This window comes from Alligator sinensis, unplaced genomic scaffold (assembly GCF_000455745.1).
Source record: "Alligator sinensis unplaced genomic scaffold, ASM45574v1 scaffold1322_1, whole genome shotgun sequence".
Taxonomy (NCBI): domain Eukaryota; kingdom Metazoa; phylum Chordata; order Crocodylia; family Alligatoridae; genus Alligator; species Alligator sinensis.
The window spans coordinates 2,216,102-2,233,265 of record NW_005842116.1 but is presented as its reverse complement, the minus strand read 5'-3'; the positions used below and the strand labels follow the sequence as shown (position 1 = coordinate 2,233,265).

The window sequence follows — 17,164 nt, the reverse complement described above, 5'->3', positions numbered from 1 at the left end:
CAACCCCTTTTATGAAGCTATGGGCTTGAGAAGAGCTGGGCCAGAGCCCAGACCCTGGATTGGAGCAATCACTCTTCTTGGAGGGGGTTCAAAATTGGAAGCCAGGTCCAGGACCCAAGTTGGCCTGAGTTGGTGTCAGGGTGAGTCCATCCTGGACTGAACACCTGCAAAGAACTCCAGTGCACCTGGACGCCAGCCTGTGCCACCGAGGTTCATGCCCTCCGTGCGTCCTTATGGAGCACGGAGGCTTCACGAGGGTCGGATACGAGAGCCGCGGGTGCCATCTGCTGGAGGGAAGGGACCTCTGCCAGCAGAACAGCGCCGGGCTCCTAATATCCTGCCTGTCCGCCACCCAGCACAGCCTATCCTTAGCCCCAAGCCCTCGCAGCTCCACTCACCTCGCCGGCACCTTGCTTGGTGGGTGACCCCTGTGAGCCCGACACCAGGGAGAAAGGGCTCAGGGGGCTGGTGAGGCTGGCGGAGCTCAGAGGGCTGGCAGGGCTGTTGGAGCTGTATGTTCCCGGCGGACCCATGGCCACTGCAAAGAAGCAACAGAAAGGAATGAAGCAAGGGTGCAGCTTGCTCCTGTTGTGAAAGGGGAAGACAGCAAAGGGAAGACAAGCTAGTCTGGGGCTCCCACAGTGGCTGTGTGTTACCTTTGATGCCAGCGGGCAAGTGGGAACCTTCACTGCTGAGGCAGATAGCTCTATAGAGACTTTCCCCCCAATGTTATCTGAGGCAGGCCGAAGCCAGCCAGGAGAACCGAGGCTGCTGCTGACAGCTGGAGGCTGCAGCAGCAGCAGCAAGGGGGCATTAAGAGGGATGTGGTGAGGGGTGGCAACCAGGAGTGGCTGCACTGGGGTCACCTGCCTACTCATTGCAGCTACCATGGTTGCCAAGTAGGATGCATCTAATGTTGGAAGCCACCCACCTCTGGCTCCAGAAACCACAGGCTGCTGCCCTTTGAGATCCTCCATTAGCTACAGAGGCTTTCGGGTCTACATCCTCTATGCACCACAGCTGCTAGAGGGTGACAGTCAGGGACATGGGAGTAGGCATGAAGACCTCATAGCTTGGGATGCATCACCAAGGACTGTGGGACACTTGGGCAGGCACTAAAACGAGCTGTATTGTGACCCCACAGCCTCGGTCAGGCCCGGGGGAGGCAGTGCTCACCTCTGTGCTTGGCGGTGTCTGTGCCACGGGATGGGTTGTTCTTCCTTAGCCCCTCCATCACGTCCTGGATCCGCCAGATCTCCTTCTGGATCTGCCGGTTGAGCATTTCATTCTGTGAGGAACAATGGGCAGGAGGTCAGAAAAGCTGCCATCTCAAGCTGCAGGGCTGTGGTGCGGCCCAGCTAACCTGCCTGCCGTGGGGACTCTGTCCATCACCCTCCAGCAACAATGCCCAAACCCACCTCCAACTCCCTCACACCACAGGGCCAAACCCTGGGGCCTTTCCTTTGAAGTTACGCAGCCTTCGCATTAGTAGTGAAATCCAAGGGGCTTCTGACCTCAGCCCAGAGCCAGGGCCAAAGGGGGTTGGCACCCTGGATTGCCAACCACACTGGTTTCATCAGGGCTAAGCCTTTTTCAGCAGCCCCTTCCAGCCCTTCTGCCAATGAAGCAGTAATGCCGCATGGACTGTGACCACCTTCTGGTAGCCCTGCAGTGCTCTGCCAGGGGCTGCTGGCTCTGCTTTCCCATGGGGCCATGACCGGTTCTGGCCATGTGTGAACACAGAGTCCGTTCCAGCTGGGCCCAGATGTGCCACTGCACAGGTAACTGCATCATGGAAATGAAAGCCATGGCTGGTGCTGTCACTGTCCTGCCTCAGCAAAGAGGCCAAGGTCTCACTGGGGCACAGAGGACAGACACAGCCGGTGACTGAGCCTATGCCCGAGATTCTCCGTAATCGCGCATCTGACTGAGCATCAAGCTGGCCACTTCCAGGAAAACCCTCGTGCAACCGTGGCAGCTGTGCACACAAATCAGAGGCACTGTGTGAGTGTAAGAAAAGCTGGTCCTGAAGCTGTGAGCCAAACCTATGCATGCCGTGGGGCTGGAGGAGACAGGCTCTCAGGGCCAGACTTTGCTCTCACATGCACCAGTTTTGCCCAAGGGAATGGGACTGCTCTCTGCATAGTTGCTCATGATTTACCCCTGGTTACTCCTGATTTACCCTGGAGTTGCACTGCCCCCTGCCCAAGCCCAGGCTGGGGTGAGTTCAGTGCCCTGAGTCACTCCTGATCCAGCCCTGCTCTCTCACCTGGATGTCCAAGTTCAGCTGCTCCCAGAGGTCGTCATGCAGGGCGGACACCTCGCTCTCCAGGTTCTCGTACTCTAGGGTGCTGTTGGCCAAGGCCTAGGGGGATGTGCAGATGCTCCCATGAGACAACCAGCTCCTCCTATGCATGTCCCAGGGATGCAGAGACAATACCCCACCTGGGCCAGCATAGAGGTCCCCTCAGTCTGCTCCGAGGGGCACACTCACTCAGGAAGCTTCAAAGGGCTGGTATGTGCGTGCTAGCATGGGCCTGAGACCAAGCCTAGGAGACAAGCAGCAAGGGCCCAGCACAGACCCTCCAGGGATAAATGTAAGTATGCTCCACTGAGGAAAGCATACCCCATGCCCTTCCTACCATTCACAGATGGTTAGGGCCACTACAGGGGGAAAATCAGTGGAGAGGTGGTGGCACCAATGGGTTAGGTGGGTGTAATCACTGAATTGCACCCTCTGGAGGCAGGGAGCTTGCAGCCTCTCTGATCCTCACACCAACACCATGATGCCAGACCCCATGAAGGGACCGCGATGCGCTGGTAAATGCATTTTGAGGGTGGGGAGAGGATGTCCAGCAAGTAAAATGGGCCAACAGGAAAAGCAGGGGCCAAGGGCTTGCTCCCTGGCTGACCCCTGGCACAGTAGTATGTGGGTTATGTGCTCCACCCCCATGAGATATGCCTTGGCTGGTCCCAGGTCCCTGTGGCCTGGAGGGGGATTCTCCTCATTTTCTTTCTTTTTTAATGGAAGAAAATGGAGCAGGGAAATGCAACAAGAAAAAGAGAAGGAAGGGCAGATTTATCCCCACCTGCCTGAGCTGGCCAGGGCATTTCAGCTCCCCGGTGCCAGGTTTCCTGGGCACCCATGGCCCCAGCCTGGCAGACAGTAGTAGAGACCGGCTCTTTCCACTGCTAAGGGATCCAACCCTGCTGTTGAGTAAGACCTATACTTGGGACCCTGATGGCACAGAGCCCAGGACCCACGCTGGGGTGTTGCTGCCCCACTGAGGAGCCCTGCACAGGGCAGAAGGGGACCCCTAAAAGCATGTGCCAGCTTCCCCCTGCTTCACCCCTCCTGCAGTGCAGAGGAGCCTGGCCCAGCTCAAGGTCCCCACAAGAGGCCACCCCAGCATCTCTGTTACCGTGCTGGCCTGGGACAGCTCCACCCGGATGTTGATGAGTTGGTTCTGGAGGGATTCCTTCTTGTGCAGCAGCTTCTCTGGGTAGGCGGGCTGGCTCCCAAACATCTCCAGCTCCTGGTGAGTCCCCATCAGGGCGCTCTCGAGGCTCTCCTAATGGCAAGATGACAACAAGCCCTCACAGCCCTCCTGCTCACCGAGCCATCTGATTTGGGGAGTGGAAACATGGGCACCTAAAAGGGGCCTTCTCCCTGCTGAATGGGTGGGGGGTAGCCAGGCCCACTGGTAAGTACCAGGCCCACTGGAGCCAGGCCCACTGGTGAGTACCAGCTGGTGAGAGGTCCTGCAGGAATGGCTGCAAGGGACACTCCACCAGAGGCCTACCAGGATGGAGGTTGGCCACCGCTGCATTAAGGCAGCCGATGACTTGGAAAATCTGGTTTCAATTCCCAGCTCTGCTTCAGGTGCCCTTTGTGATCTGGGGCAAGTCACTTTGCCTCTCCAGGCTAGTGACCCACCTGCCCAAGGGGGTTACCCCTGCCCTCCTCAGAGGCAGCACTGTGAGGCACTTGGCCACGACAGCGCTGGGGCTTCAGAAGAACCTGATGCTCTTCCCATGTTGCAGCTATCCTGCCACAAATATCCCAGCCCACCAGGCTGTTTCCAAGCAGGCAGACAGTCTTCACCACCCAGTGTCATGGTGGCTTAAGGGGAAATAGAAATAGCTATATCATCGCTGCTGCTCCAGGGCCATTTCCACCCAAGGGTGACAAGCCCAGCCCCAACTGCCAGGTCTGCCCAGGGTGACAGAGACTATCACGCTGGGTTCCCCTCCCTGCTCACCTTCTCTGCCCGGAGCTGCTGCACCAGCCTTTCCTGCTCCCTCACCACCTTGTTCTGCTCACACAGTTTCCCCAGGAGTTTCTGTCCCCAGGAAAGGAAAAGGAGAAGAAAAAAAATCAGAGCGTGAAGAGCTGTCACAGGGCCCATTTGCCATGCTGCCACAGTGCACCAGGATCATGTAGGTAAGGATAGAGCAGACTCTTTGTGGTAAATTAGCAAATCCATCCCCACCTGAGGACAAGACATTGGACTAAATCCTGACTCCAGTGATGCTAATGCCAGAACAACCAATAAATTCACTGGGGAGGGGATATGGCCCCTGGCCTGTCTGCCAGCAGATCAGCACCCAGTGCTGTGATATTAGACCCTAGCCCAGAGGCCCCAAGGGGCCTCTCACTGCTATTCCTCTTTCAGGACCTTCTCCCTAGCCCAGTGGATGGTGAGGCGGGAATACCTGACAGCATCAAATGGAAAATGAAAAATCATCAGGATTCACAGTTTCTTAGGGTGAAAAACCTAGAGTCAAGGGTTTCATTTCTAGGACTGGCATTAGCAAAGGTAAAACAGCATTACTTATAAACCCCAGGCAAGTCCTTTTGGAAGACAGGAGAATCATTTTCCATTACTGAGTCACTGCTTCACATGTAGACACCTCTGGAAACATCTAAAATATTCCTTTAGGATCCATGAAGAAAAACCTTCAGCAACCCGCAAACTTCCAGGGTACTTTGGGGTACCTGGGGTACTATTTACTAGGCTAATCCCAAGTGGCTGCTATATTAAGCGAGTAGCAAGAGTGATCTTCAGCCATTTCTATCCTCAGTCTTACTATCGGTGGACGAGTAATGTATTATCTGAGCGGGCTGAAAACACACAAGAATGTAAGTGTGGAAGACGTGTGTACAGTAGGAGGGAGAGATGCAGTGGAAAAGAGAGCTAAGAACTGAAGCAAACTAGCAAATGACACTGGTGAGCAGCAGTGAATGAGTGAGCAGTAATGCCCATATCCCTGAAGCTCTGCCATGAGAAAGGATGCCCATCCAATGACACACAGCACAGGCGGGAGGTGGGAGAAAGCGTGACCACCCGGGGTGGAGGATGGGTGGCTGACACTATGACGGCAGGGAAGAGGAGGTGGACAGGCAAGGCAGAGAGAGTTGATCTTACATCCGTGTCTTGCTCGCTTATCTTGTAGGCGTGCAGTGTCTCTCTGTAAGCATCCGGGAAGGGAGATACCTGCAATAACAGGAACCAGTCACTACTGCTCTCTCCTGTGGAGAGCTGAGCCTCTGGGAGACCCGAGGTCGTGTCTGGAGTCCTTGGAGAGAATGGCTTCTTGGCTGCCGGTGACCTAGTCCCCACCACAGCCCTACCAGTTGAGCCCCTTTGCCCATAAAATTAGCAGGGGGCCAGGAAATGAAGTCCGAGTGCTCAGCCACGGCATCAGCCATCAGAAAGAGTCCAGACTCTTCAGGGTCTGCCCAACCCAGTCAACTCCTGCTGGCTGCTCAGATCTGCCTCCTCCCTTGGAAGCACAAGGGCCTGCTTCCAAGGCAGGGAGCTCCTCCATGCACAAGATAATGCCCCTCTCCTGTGCATGCGGGAGGGAGCACAACATCCCTTCTGCAAAGGATCTGAGCTATTGAGCCGCACGTCAAGCCTGGGTTGGTAACTGGGCAATCACGCGGGCAAGCAATGGTAACTGGCCACCCGTGTGGGCAACTGTGGGGTCAGTCAGGAGTGGAGTGTGCAGTCTGGCATTCCCTTTGCAAGTGCACTGGGCCCTGAACCAGGGTCAGGATATCCCCCGTTTCTAGGATTCAGCCCCTCAAGGTGAGGAGTAATGTATCACAACGTGGGACCTCTAGAGAAAGGCTGGGTCTTGGCTGCCCTTATAATGCCAGGGAGGTTTCTTGGTGTGCGTAACAGCTCAGCATCTGGTGAACACAATGGGCAGGGATGAGAAGAAACTGCTGAAGGAAGTCTCAGGGGTCCCCTCACTGGGAGGCTGAGGTTAGACAGTCTTCACTAGAGTTAAAGGCCAATGGGAAGTGGCCAGCAGCAGACCAGATGCCACGCTCACCATGATCACCTTCGGGCACTGACACTCGCTGCTTAAGGCCTCCAGTGCCAAGCTCAGCAGGATGCAGGATTTGGCCCCTGGGTACCTTGTGGTGTCAAAGCAGGATGGCAGAGCCAATGGGAAAGCAGCTCACAACTTGGTGCATCCCCGTCTTGCATCTGGTTATCTGACTGCCCCAGGTGGCCTGTTCCATTTACGGAGTGGATGCCAAGACCTTTCCCCTCACATCCAACACTGTCCCTTCCTCAGAGCAACACGGCACAGCACAATGCGCAGCCACCCCAGGGAGAAGGCAACCAAGGGATGCAGCAGAGGCGTTACATGGACTAGAACAGCACGGTGCCCAATGCAAGAATGCAGAGCTAGCACTACACTGACCATGACCTTGGCAAGGGTCCTGCCTGAGCAGTGGTGACCTCTTATATCCACCAAGAACCCCCTGCGTTCAGAGCAGGCATGGGACATCTAGAAAATACACGTAGTAAACATTCAGCAACACTGAGTTTGCTTAACAAAAGTGGCACAGCTATGAATGGAGCTCTGAAAGCATGAATGGGTGGCAGCTGACTCTTCAGCATGGTGCAATGAGATGTTGCTTTTATGACTGGACCAGCTAGGGGCATGTTTGGAGTCTGGAGTTACAGCAGAAAAGAGCCTAGTACCTGGTACTTGTACAGCACTTTCCATATTCAGTGAATTGCGTAGGTTCAATACAAAGCTAATTTCTAACAGCTTGACTACAAAAAGGATAAAAGCCTACTTCTGCTGCCAGATGATGGGAGCACTCCTATAACATAAAGAGCAGAGCTGGGGCTTTGGAAATGATGACCCAAGTGTTAAACCTACTGAAATACAAAAGGTGGTAGGGTCTTATTCTCAGCTCATCCTCACAAGCCTAGAAAGCACTATCCTCTTCACAAACCCCAAGGCAGCTCAGTGAATTGACCAAGGCTGCTCTGGAAGTAGGTGGCAGCACTGAGATTTGAACTCGGGACTTCCTACATGCTAGTCTTGTACCATCCCCCACACAGCGCTGCCTTTGAGGACAATAAGCTACTGGGGTTTTGAATGGCTTATGGATGTGTTAGTGAAGCCTGTGATGGAGCCAGCGGGTTCCCCCGTGGGTGACGTGTCAGGCCCCACAGATGCGGGGTGAGGTGTTTCAATGAGCAGAGATGTCGGGTGGCAAGATCGCAAATGAATCGTGTCGTGGGAGAGGGAGCTGCACGATGGTTCTGCCATGCAAAGGTGGCAGGAATGGCATTGCCGGTGGTGGAGCGGCCGCGGTTCCTTACTTGCATGTAGAGCTGGGCCCTAGGGGAGGAGTTCTCCACCATTCTGTTCACCATACTGATCAGAGTCTCGCTCTCACTCATCTACAGCAGACAAGGAAGGAAATTTCAGACATCAGCAGAGATGTGGCTTCTCTCTTGGTTCAAGCTCCAATGTTCAGAGCACAGTGTGGGACGGCCGTGGGCCTGGGTCAGGAAGTGTTTGAAGCCCCAAGTGCCTTGTCCAAGGTGCTAAGTGCTGTGCTGCCAGCTGTGCCAGTAGGTGATGGGTGTCGGGTGCACACAGGACCTTGGGAGACCCTGTCCCTGTTTTGACACAGCTCTGAAAACATGCACAAAACCTCCCTTCCTGGGCCAAGGATGAGTGCACAATGGACAAGTCTCCCAGAGCCACTAACATTTCCCTGCCTCCACAAAGTACTGAGGACACCCCCTTGGCTGCATGGAGCTTCCTCGGCCTCGGCTCCTCCTCACACTACCTTAGCACACACATTACAAGGGCCTCAAAAGAAGCCCAAGAGCTTCAAAGTAAGAAAAGACCTTGAGTTCTGCCTCTGCTAATGAGCAGACAGCAGCTCAGAGCAATCACAGAACAGACGCACCAGGAAAATCACAGCACCGTGACCTTACCTCAGCCTTGAGCTCCAGTTTCTCTAGGTTTAAACATGAGAAACAGTCTGTTTGGGCTTGTCCATGCAGGAAGTCGTGGAAGAGCTGATTAACTCCCATTCCTGATTAACTCCCTACGTGGACCTTCTTCTTCTGGAATAAAAGCACCTGACAGCCAAATTGGCTTAATCCACATAGGAAGCGAATCAAACCAATTCAGAATAAGGCAGTCTTATTCCACATCAAGAGCCCCCACAAAGGGAATGATTCAGGAATAGCTATTGTCCTTTAAATTCATACCCAACTTAATCTGAATGAGCTTTCCTGTGTAGACAACTCCTTTGTTTCCACTGCATGTGATACTGCTATTGTTGGACTGGAGAAGCTCAGGTTGCATTAATTACTTTCGAGAAGCCTCCAAATGAGAGTAGATCTTTGAGGGGGGTCAGAGAGACCTGTGTATCACATCAGATGTGTGTCACAAACTTCCCCTTACTCACGGGAAGTTCTACATCCCAAATGAAGATCATCTGTTGGCAGGAGAGCGCAGCCATGGGTACAATGGGGTGGCACTACTGAAAGAAGTACTATGTCTCTGGAGCTGTGTTTCCTACATATTGGAACATGCCTGATAACCTCTCTGCCTTGAATGTGATGTGAGGGTACAGGGTACAAATGTGCAGGGTACAAATGAAGCTGTCCATCCTATTCCACAGAAATCAACCCAATGACTGATATGGCATGATTGCATCAAAGGGAGTGGGTACCAAAGGCTGAAAACAGAAGGCATTGCAGAGCACTGTAGGACCATATTTTGGCACGTGGTTCTTTTAAGATCCTTGTTTGGGGAACAGCACCCGCCAGATGCTACACATGCCTTCAAGAAAAAGAAAATCCTTAATGGGGAAATAAAACCTAAAGACCCAACTGGGCTCTAGCATACTCCCTGGTTGGCTCTATTGTGCTCAGAACTAGAAGAACCCCCCAAAACTGTGGTGCCTTTAAATGGAATAAAACAGGGGGAAAAGTAGGCACTCCACATACTGCAACAACACATCCTTACTGTTGTTCACAGTAACCCCCCAGGACTTTATATCAATTTCCTGGTTACCCTGAGCACACTGTGCTTTGTGATCGTAAGGCTGCATGTGCCACCTTGTTACTACAAAGGGGCCAAGAGCTTGGTGGGCTCCCGTAGTGCTGGGCTGCAAATCATGTGTGCCTGTAAGGTGACTACTGTGTCACCGTCTGCTTTGGCAAGATTGCCCCAGCTGGCTGATGACAACAGGGTGGCTCATTAGTGCTCCACCCCTGGCACCGATCTTCTTTTTAACATTAGAAGTAGCTCTGTCCCCGAGATCCAAAGGTCTCCCAACGAGCTCTCAAACAGGAAGAACACCAGCCTGAGGATGGCATCTAGCTCCTCCTAGCTGAAGGGGTCAGGGTGAGGTTTTGTCTCAAGCTTTCTCCAATGTTTAAACAGAGAAACACATCAGTCAGCAGAGCCAGATCTTCTGCTGGCATGAATCAGCATCACTCTACTACCATCACGGGAGCTGCCTCAGTCCTCCACCCACCCACCATGCTCTGTTCCAGCTCCCCAGACAAACAGGGAATGAGAAATAAAGGAGAACTGTCTTTAAAGAGATGCTTGAAAGCATCACTTAAACGAGTCTTTCCAAAAGTCAGTAGGAAAGGAGGAGGAGATGGAAAGCCTTTTAGGAAGCATTTTAGAAAGGACTCGATGAAACACTGCTGCCAGGGGCTGCGAAACAACCCAGAAAGCTCTGCATCCTCCTTGCTCGTCTTTGGCTCTGCTCCAAGCCAGGCAGATGCATCTCAGTGATTACTCTACTGATGGGGATTTACAGACTCTGGGAGCCTAATGAGATAGTATTTCAATAAGGAAGCTGTTCCACAGACAGAGATGCAGGCCAGCGGCAGGCTGCAGCGCCGGCCCAGGGATCTGTAAGGGTTTTTTTCCATCCACGTTCTAATCTGAAGCCACGCCTGCAATTTTCATCTCTATGCTGCCACAGATGTCTCCTCCTGGGCTTTCCTTCTCCCGCTCCCAGGATGGTGTTCATTACGACCAGCCTCAGATGCGTGCTGGTGCTCAGATACCTGGGACCTGGGCTTACAGCACCAAAACCATACAACGCAGCACCAAACCCTCTATTGAACCTTAACCGGGTTTAGGTTACTGACTTCCAGTTACCTCCGATTCCTGCCTCTCCCCAACAGCACACAAGCTCCCGCATGCAGGGAGCTCATGCACACTCACAGCTGCTCCCTGCCACATGCAGCAACTCCACACAGATTCCTTAAACTGTCAGTTGTCCAGCCTGGCCCAAGCCTTGCTGTCCATCCCTCTGGTTCTAGCTGCTTGGGTAAAGACCCCGACTAAGCCGAGTGTCACCTCATGGAGGGACCTTCTCACCCCCTGGTAAGGAAGGTACTTGTAGTAGCAGGAAGGAGTGGGCTCTGGGCCCAAGTTAGCAACGCTGCCAAATTTTGTTCATGTGTGTAAATCAGGCACCAACACAGTGATGTAAATCCAGCACAGTCCCATTGTAATCAATGCATTTACAAGGCTGGGAGAGGAGACTCAGGTGCTGAGATGAAAGCTCAGTCTCCCCCATCCCCTCATGAAAGCTATAAGCACTTGCAATCCCATTCACTCACAGCTCCTTGGGCCTCAATCTTCTCCTGTTCACACCAGCAAATCTCTGCTGTCCTGACCAGAGTGACTCCTTATTCACATCTCAGCTAAGAGCCAACTCCACATGCACCTGTCACCACACCACTAACCTCACAGGTTCAGGACACAGAGGAAGCATTTTTGTCCCTCTCCAGTGACCAGGGACCCTGCCGACGGGTAGAACGGGGAAAAAAAACCAAAAGACAACTCGTGCGGCCATCATGCCAGGAGAGGTTGCGGGATAGATGTCACGGGACAGGATGCAACCACACTGCACTGGGAGGCAGGGAGGGGAGATGGTGCAGGACAGGCAGGAGGGGACATGAGGAGCATGGAGGTTCACAGCCAGCTCTGCCTACCTGCTGGTCCAAATAGTCTAGGTTTCTTTGCAACTGAAGGTCTAACAGTTCATCCTACCAGGAGCCAAACAGACATGCGGCAAAAAATGAACACACGGACAAACACAGAGAAGAAGCAAAGCGTTAGGTGGAGGCTGCAGAAAGGCAAAGAGCTCTCAGTCTAGCAGATGGAGCAGGAGCTGCCTCTGTCTGGTTTGTAGGTCCAGGGATGTTGGCCAAGGGAAGACCTAGTGGCCTGGGCTTAGCAGGACAAAAGATATCTTCTGCGCTCCCCATAGGAACTACCTCATGGACTGAGTTTCTGCCCTGGGTCATCTAGCACTTTCTGCTGGATGAGTCTAGGATGGCAGTGAATGAGAGCCTCTCCCCTCCACTGTCCACTCCCAACAGTGCTATGAAGGATGGGTGATGGCATAGCTCGGTGTCTTCATAATGCCTTGCTGAATGGACAGCTCCTGCCAGGAGAGGTTGGGACTGCAGCAGCAGCAGCTGACAGCAGCTCCTCCATTCTTGCCTAAAGTGGCTGCTGTTGGGGATGGCACAGCTGGAGGCTCCTCCCGTGAGCTCCCTGCCCCTCTCTTTCTCCCAACCCGCTGCTTCCCCTGCCCCTTTTCCCAGGGCACGGAAAGCTGGGGATGGAGCCCCCGCATCCTGGGCACCAGGACTCCATCCTCACATTTCCACATGCATCATCCCTGCGTGCACAGCCAGGCAGTGAGACAGCGATGGGAGGAAGACAGGTGTGGCAGGTGCACAGCTTAGAGTCCACTCCACGGGGCACTGACATCCAGGCTGGGGTTTACTGACAGGTGAACGATCAGGGCCCCTGTACAAAGCCACTGAAGCTGTTAGGCAGAAGACTGGGGACACCTGGCCTCACCCCATGGACTCTGGCTGTCCCCCCGCAACACCCTGAGGCACCCGAATGAAAAGAAAATGTTCAGGGCAGTTGGGAAAAGGAACAAAGCAATTGCAGCCTGAACCAGAGATGGGACAGAAAGGGGGAAGGGAGGGTTGTGTCCATTCATAATGTCCACCTGGCCCCTTGCCCCGGAGGCTCATCTCTTGAGTTGGAAACAGCACAGCAACCTGAGAGTGTGCATCAGAGCTGTGTTTTCCAAGCATCTTTGTCTGCTCTTGGTGAAGTGATGACCCCAGAATCAGGGCTGCACAGGCATGCAAGGGAAGCACATGCCTTCCAATGTGTCCCCTTCCAGGGACAAAGCCAGCTGGCCTCAGGAAGGCCAGTGTACTAGGAGCAAACCATCTCATTTGGGGCCCACCACAGCCAGCCCCAAATGACCTACCTCCTACATGTGCCAGCTCAGCCCAGCCTGACAGAGGGTGCTCAGAGCAGACTTGTTTCCTCTCCAGGCTTCCTGAGTGGGCACACACCACCCTCCCATCCCCGTGGGTCAGTAAGCCATGTTGTGCGTGCCCCATTTGTGCCCAGGCACCACCGAGGCAGCAGGACCTCCAACCGGTCCGAACGCAGGAGCTGGGAGCTGCACCCCAGATGCCATGTGTGCCTCTTGGCTGGGCACACACTAGAGCTCTAAGACCACCCTCAGTTACTGATGCCATGCCCGTGCCAGCCCCTTTTCCTTTGCCCCGCACTGCTAACATGCCCTGTTCACTTTAAAACTTGAGAGAGAAGCAAGGTCAACAACAAAGTGACAAGTCATTGAAGACACGTACCATTTTATCGTGGACGGTAGGAGAACCTGGGTAGTTGTAGGGATACATTCCTGCAGGGACAGGCCTCCTGTCACCCAGATAATCGTACTGAGAAGAGAAAAGAGGCCCCAGACACATGTGAGATCTTCATACTGCTCCCTAACTACCACCCCCGCGTGCAGCGCTCAGTCCCAAAGCCCTCTACAGGGGTCTCGGCATCTGGTAGCTCTTCTCAGAGATGGGGGAACTGCAGAGCCAGAGTCCCACACTTGAGGAGATTCCTCTAGTGGGAGAGGAGTCAGGGCTAGGATGGATCTGAGCCACAAAGCTCCAATCCACATCCAGCCTTTTCTAGCATTCAGGGGGTTTGCACCCAGCTGCACAGTGCCGGCTATGCAGGGGCCCATTGCATTGCCCCAGCCTGAAGAGCCCTGTGCTCACTGCCCTGGAAAACCCAGAGAAGGCTCCTTAGTTCTTCTCAAAGGGCTGAGATGACAGAATTACCCTGCCATCCTGCAACTGTGATGTCCCTTCTTCCCTGGTATCTGTTGCCCTGGTGTTATGACCCATGCCAGACCTAGCTGCTCATCAGATTAGGAGCTGCAGGCAGGAAACAGCCCTCTGAGCTGGGTCATCTGTGCAAGAACACCAGGGCGGTGCCGGAGACGGGGCAGGGGACAACTGCGAGAGCTCATGCCCTGCAAGCAGGCCCTTCATTGCACACACAGCGCTTGCAGAGGGGACTTACACCCCTGCTTCATCCACGCACAGGGCAAGTTTAGCCCCTGCTACTCCCCCACCCCAGCTTGTTTCTCCCCTCCAGCCCTGCTCATGCCCCTCAACCATGCCCTGCAGCCCTCCTCTCCCTCCAGTCCCAGCTCTGCTGGTGTGCCCTACCTGCACCTGGCTGCTCCCCCAGCTGCTTGTGAACAGCTCATGTGTGAGAGTGACAGGGTGTGGGGGGAGTTTACCTTGGGGGAACTGACTGATCGCCTCATCATGTAGGCTGCGGGGTCAGCATAGATCTCCTCACTCCTTGATGGCATCCTCTCAAAGCGGGCACTTGGTGACCTGACTGGAGAGTACATCCTAGGCCGGTTGTAGGAGCCCTGGCTGGGTGAACGGGGCACAGACCTGGAGCGGGGCTGCAGGGACATCCTTCGCAGGGAGCCTGAGGCTGCATCCACCTCGTCGTAGTACACAGGCTGCCGCACTGGGCCAGGGAGCCAGACAGGGACGTCCTGCCGGCCGCAGCCTGGGCGGTCCTTCCACTCCCGCAGCTGGTAGGTGCCCCCGTTGCGGAAGGAGTGGCGCTTGTCCTCCAGTGCCCACTGTGGGCTCACGCGCTCGTACGCCGGCATGGAGCAGATGCTGTCGGGGCGCACGCCCGGCGGGTAGTACTGGTAATCCTCAGGGTACTGAGGCGAGTAAGGGGTGTAGTAGTCGGGCACCCTCCGAGACACCGGGTAGAACCTGGTGGGGCTGCACCCCCAAAGGAAAGAGCAGAGATGGGTACGGCCCAGTACAAGGGGTCTCAGCCCTGCCTAGCTCTGCGGCTCTTGCCCAGGGCCCATGCTCCTCGGCTGGGAGGGCAGAACCCATGTGGGGGTCCCTCGGGTGTCAGAAGTGCAGGGCAGGTCCTCAGAGAGGGGCCTGCTGGAGCCCTGCTTCTCCACAGGAGACCCCAGAGCTCTTTCCTACCCTGATGCAGGGCATTTTCCTTATGGTTAGTGTCCTCCCCTGAAGTGGTGGCCAGTGCAGTCACTGTAGGGAGTCCGCTGGAGGCCTGAAGCGATGGTTCCCCTCTGCCCCCCACTTCAACCCCATCTGCCCCTCTCAGCCAGTTGGCCCCAAGAAGCAGCCCCCAAGGCCTCCTGATCTCTTCCCTGTCCAGCTAACCTTGCTTCTGCATGAGTCCTCTCTCCCCACCTCTCCAAAAATCACCATCCCCTCCCCTCCTGGTCCTGGGAGTAAGCCCCCTGGGGTGCATCCACTCAGCACATGGTTTGGCCCCAGTGCCAGGCACAGTTTGGGATGGAGGTTTCATTACCTCCCCAGACACCAGGACAGAGACCAAGACGGGGAACTTTTCCTGCCCTGGATGAAGAGCAGAGCAGTAAGACCCCCCTCGTCATGCCATGACTGCCCACAGCCCTCTTACCTCCTCAGCTCTTCCGGTGGGACTGTCCCCCTGCGCAGGTTCACCCACTGCTGCAGCTGTGTCATGGAGCTCTTCCTTTGGGCGATCTTCTCAGGGTTGGTGCGTGGCACGAAGCCCCGCCGGTGCACTGCGCTCTCCCCGTCCTGCTGTGGGTAGGCGGTGCTGCCGGGGCGGCTGGGGGATGAGTACTGCCAGCCATTGGGCTGGGACGGCCTCTCCACCCCTGCAGATGCCCGGGGACCCTCGGGATATGGGCTGCCAGGCTCGGAAGGCATCTCCTGCCCAGCAACGCCGTTGGTTTTGGCCAATGGCTCCTTCTTGCTCTCCACCTTCTCTGGTTTCCTCTCAACCTTCTCCGAGCCACGCCCATCGCCCTCCCCTCGGGTCTTGACCTCCGGGTCCACTTTGGGGTGCTCCCTGTGGGCAGCTGGCCGGTGGTGGTGGTGGTGTTTGGCCGGGGGGATGTTCTCAGAGTCCGTCTTCTCATGCCTGCCATGGGTGAAAACACACAGAGCCTCATTCCCTGCCACACAACCCAGGATGTTAAGGCCAGTCCTGTCCCTTCCTCCCAGGGGCGGGGGCAGTGGTGGAGTCCACTGGTAGCTGGTTACTGACCCCCTTGTCTCTGAAACAATCCTCAAAATTGCTGCCTGTCGCACGTCTTACCTCTGACAATGGATCTCAGTTTTCCACCCCTCCATGCTGCAAAGGACCCACCCTTCAGCTTACTGCCAAAGGCACCGGTGGCTAATGGCACTGACATGCCTCCCCAAAGACACCCCAAGTTTCTGGCTGTTGGCCCCACCATGCTCCCAATGATCTAGGATCTGATCCCCCAGGACTGATGCTCCCTGGGCTCCTAACACACCACCAAGTCTGGCCCTGATCTCCCCTCTCCCCCCAGTTCTCCACAGAGGCCCTCCAGCCTCCAGTAAGAGGTGCCCGCAGTGCTGACCTCTGGGCGGGTGGGATCTGCACGCGGGCAGCTTCGCCCATGGCTTGGATCCAGGCCTCCTGCTCCTCGTTGTTCTCAGCGCTGAAGAAGTAGGTCCTGATGCCTGCGTGCTCAGCCTGGGAAGAGAGGCACTGCTGGTTACCCCCTGGCACTTCCTCTACCCAGCACACGGTCACCTGCAGTAAGGGAAGAGTGCACACAGAGACAAGCAAGAGGTCAGTCATCCAGCCACAGCCCAGGCTTGCTAGCCAAGACAGCCTGGAGCTGTAGGCAAAGCCACATCTGGCAAAGCCCAGAGCCTGCTCCAGCACAAAAACCCCAGGGCCAAGGAGTCAGGGCAACCAAGCCAACTGATGACCACTGCTAGAGGTTTACTGTGACCCACCCCTGAGAGCATCTGGAGAAGCTGGATCTGGGTTACCTGTTATGCCCAGAGTCCATCCAAACTGGGTGCTGAAAGTCAGTGCGAGGCTCTGAGCGCACCTCATCTAGCAGCAGAGGAGAGCTGGATAGGTCCAGCTGGCCTGGAGGTTGACCTGAAGCTCTCCTGATACCCCGCAGCCTGGAAAGTGGCTGGGGACTCCTGGCACATAACCCTTATTTAAAGAAAAGCTACAGGCCCCTGCAGTCCTCCTGACTACAACAGCTTCCACCCATAGTGCTGCAGCTCAAGCAGTCACATCAGTATCCCCCCTGCCTGGTCTGCTCATACAAAGATGACCCAAAGCCCAGACCGAAATACAGCCAACCATCTGGGTGGCCAAAATCTACGTGCAGGTTGTTCCGTCTTTGGCTTCAGGTGCAATGAAGACAAATACCATCTTGTTAAGACCCCGGGGGCTTCTCATGAGAACTGAGCTGGTCAGAAATCCTCATAGATACACACACACACACTTTTCCCCCCATTGAAAACCAGCTTTTTGACCAAAACGATATTTTTGTGGGAAATGTTCCTTTTTTGATGAAACAAGATGGAAACCAAGACTTCTTCCATCTTTTCACTTCCCCCTTTCCCCCTCTTCATTGCCCTCCCTTTTCCTGCGGGGAGAGGAAAAGCAGGGAAAG

At 55.0% G+C, this 17,164-nt stretch overlaps 1 protein-coding gene across 7 annotated transcripts in view; it reads right to left on the bottom strand.

Moving 5' to 3' along the window:
- PLEKHA6 (pleckstrin homology domain containing A6) overlaps positions 1–17,164 on the bottom strand; it is a 60,548-nt gene that overhangs the window by 14,827 nt on the left and 28,557 nt on the right. For all 7 annotated transcript variants that reach the window (XM_025205436.1, XM_025205435.1, XM_025205437.1 and 4 more), the window contains 12 exons: positions 16,100–16,275; positions 15,145–15,633; positions 13,955–14,465; positions 13,005–13,091; positions 11,307–11,360; positions 7,641–7,721; positions 5,430–5,498; positions 4,263–4,343; positions 3,423–3,572; positions 2,270–2,365; positions 1,177–1,288; positions 399–538 (listed from right to left, as the gene is read on the bottom strand). In XM_025205436.1, the coding sequence (XP_025061221.1) occupies positions 399–538; positions 1,177–1,288; positions 2,270–2,365; positions 3,423–3,572; positions 4,263–4,343; positions 5,430–5,498; positions 7,641–7,721; positions 11,307–11,360; positions 13,005–13,091; positions 13,955–14,465; positions 15,145–15,633; positions 16,100–16,275 (2,046 nt within the window). The remainder of the gene's footprint in view (positions 1–398; positions 539–1,176; positions 1,289–2,269; positions 2,366–3,422; positions 3,573–4,262; positions 4,344–5,429; positions 5,499–7,640; positions 7,722–11,306; positions 11,361–13,004; positions 13,092–13,954; positions 14,466–15,144; positions 15,634–16,099; positions 16,276–17,164) is intronic.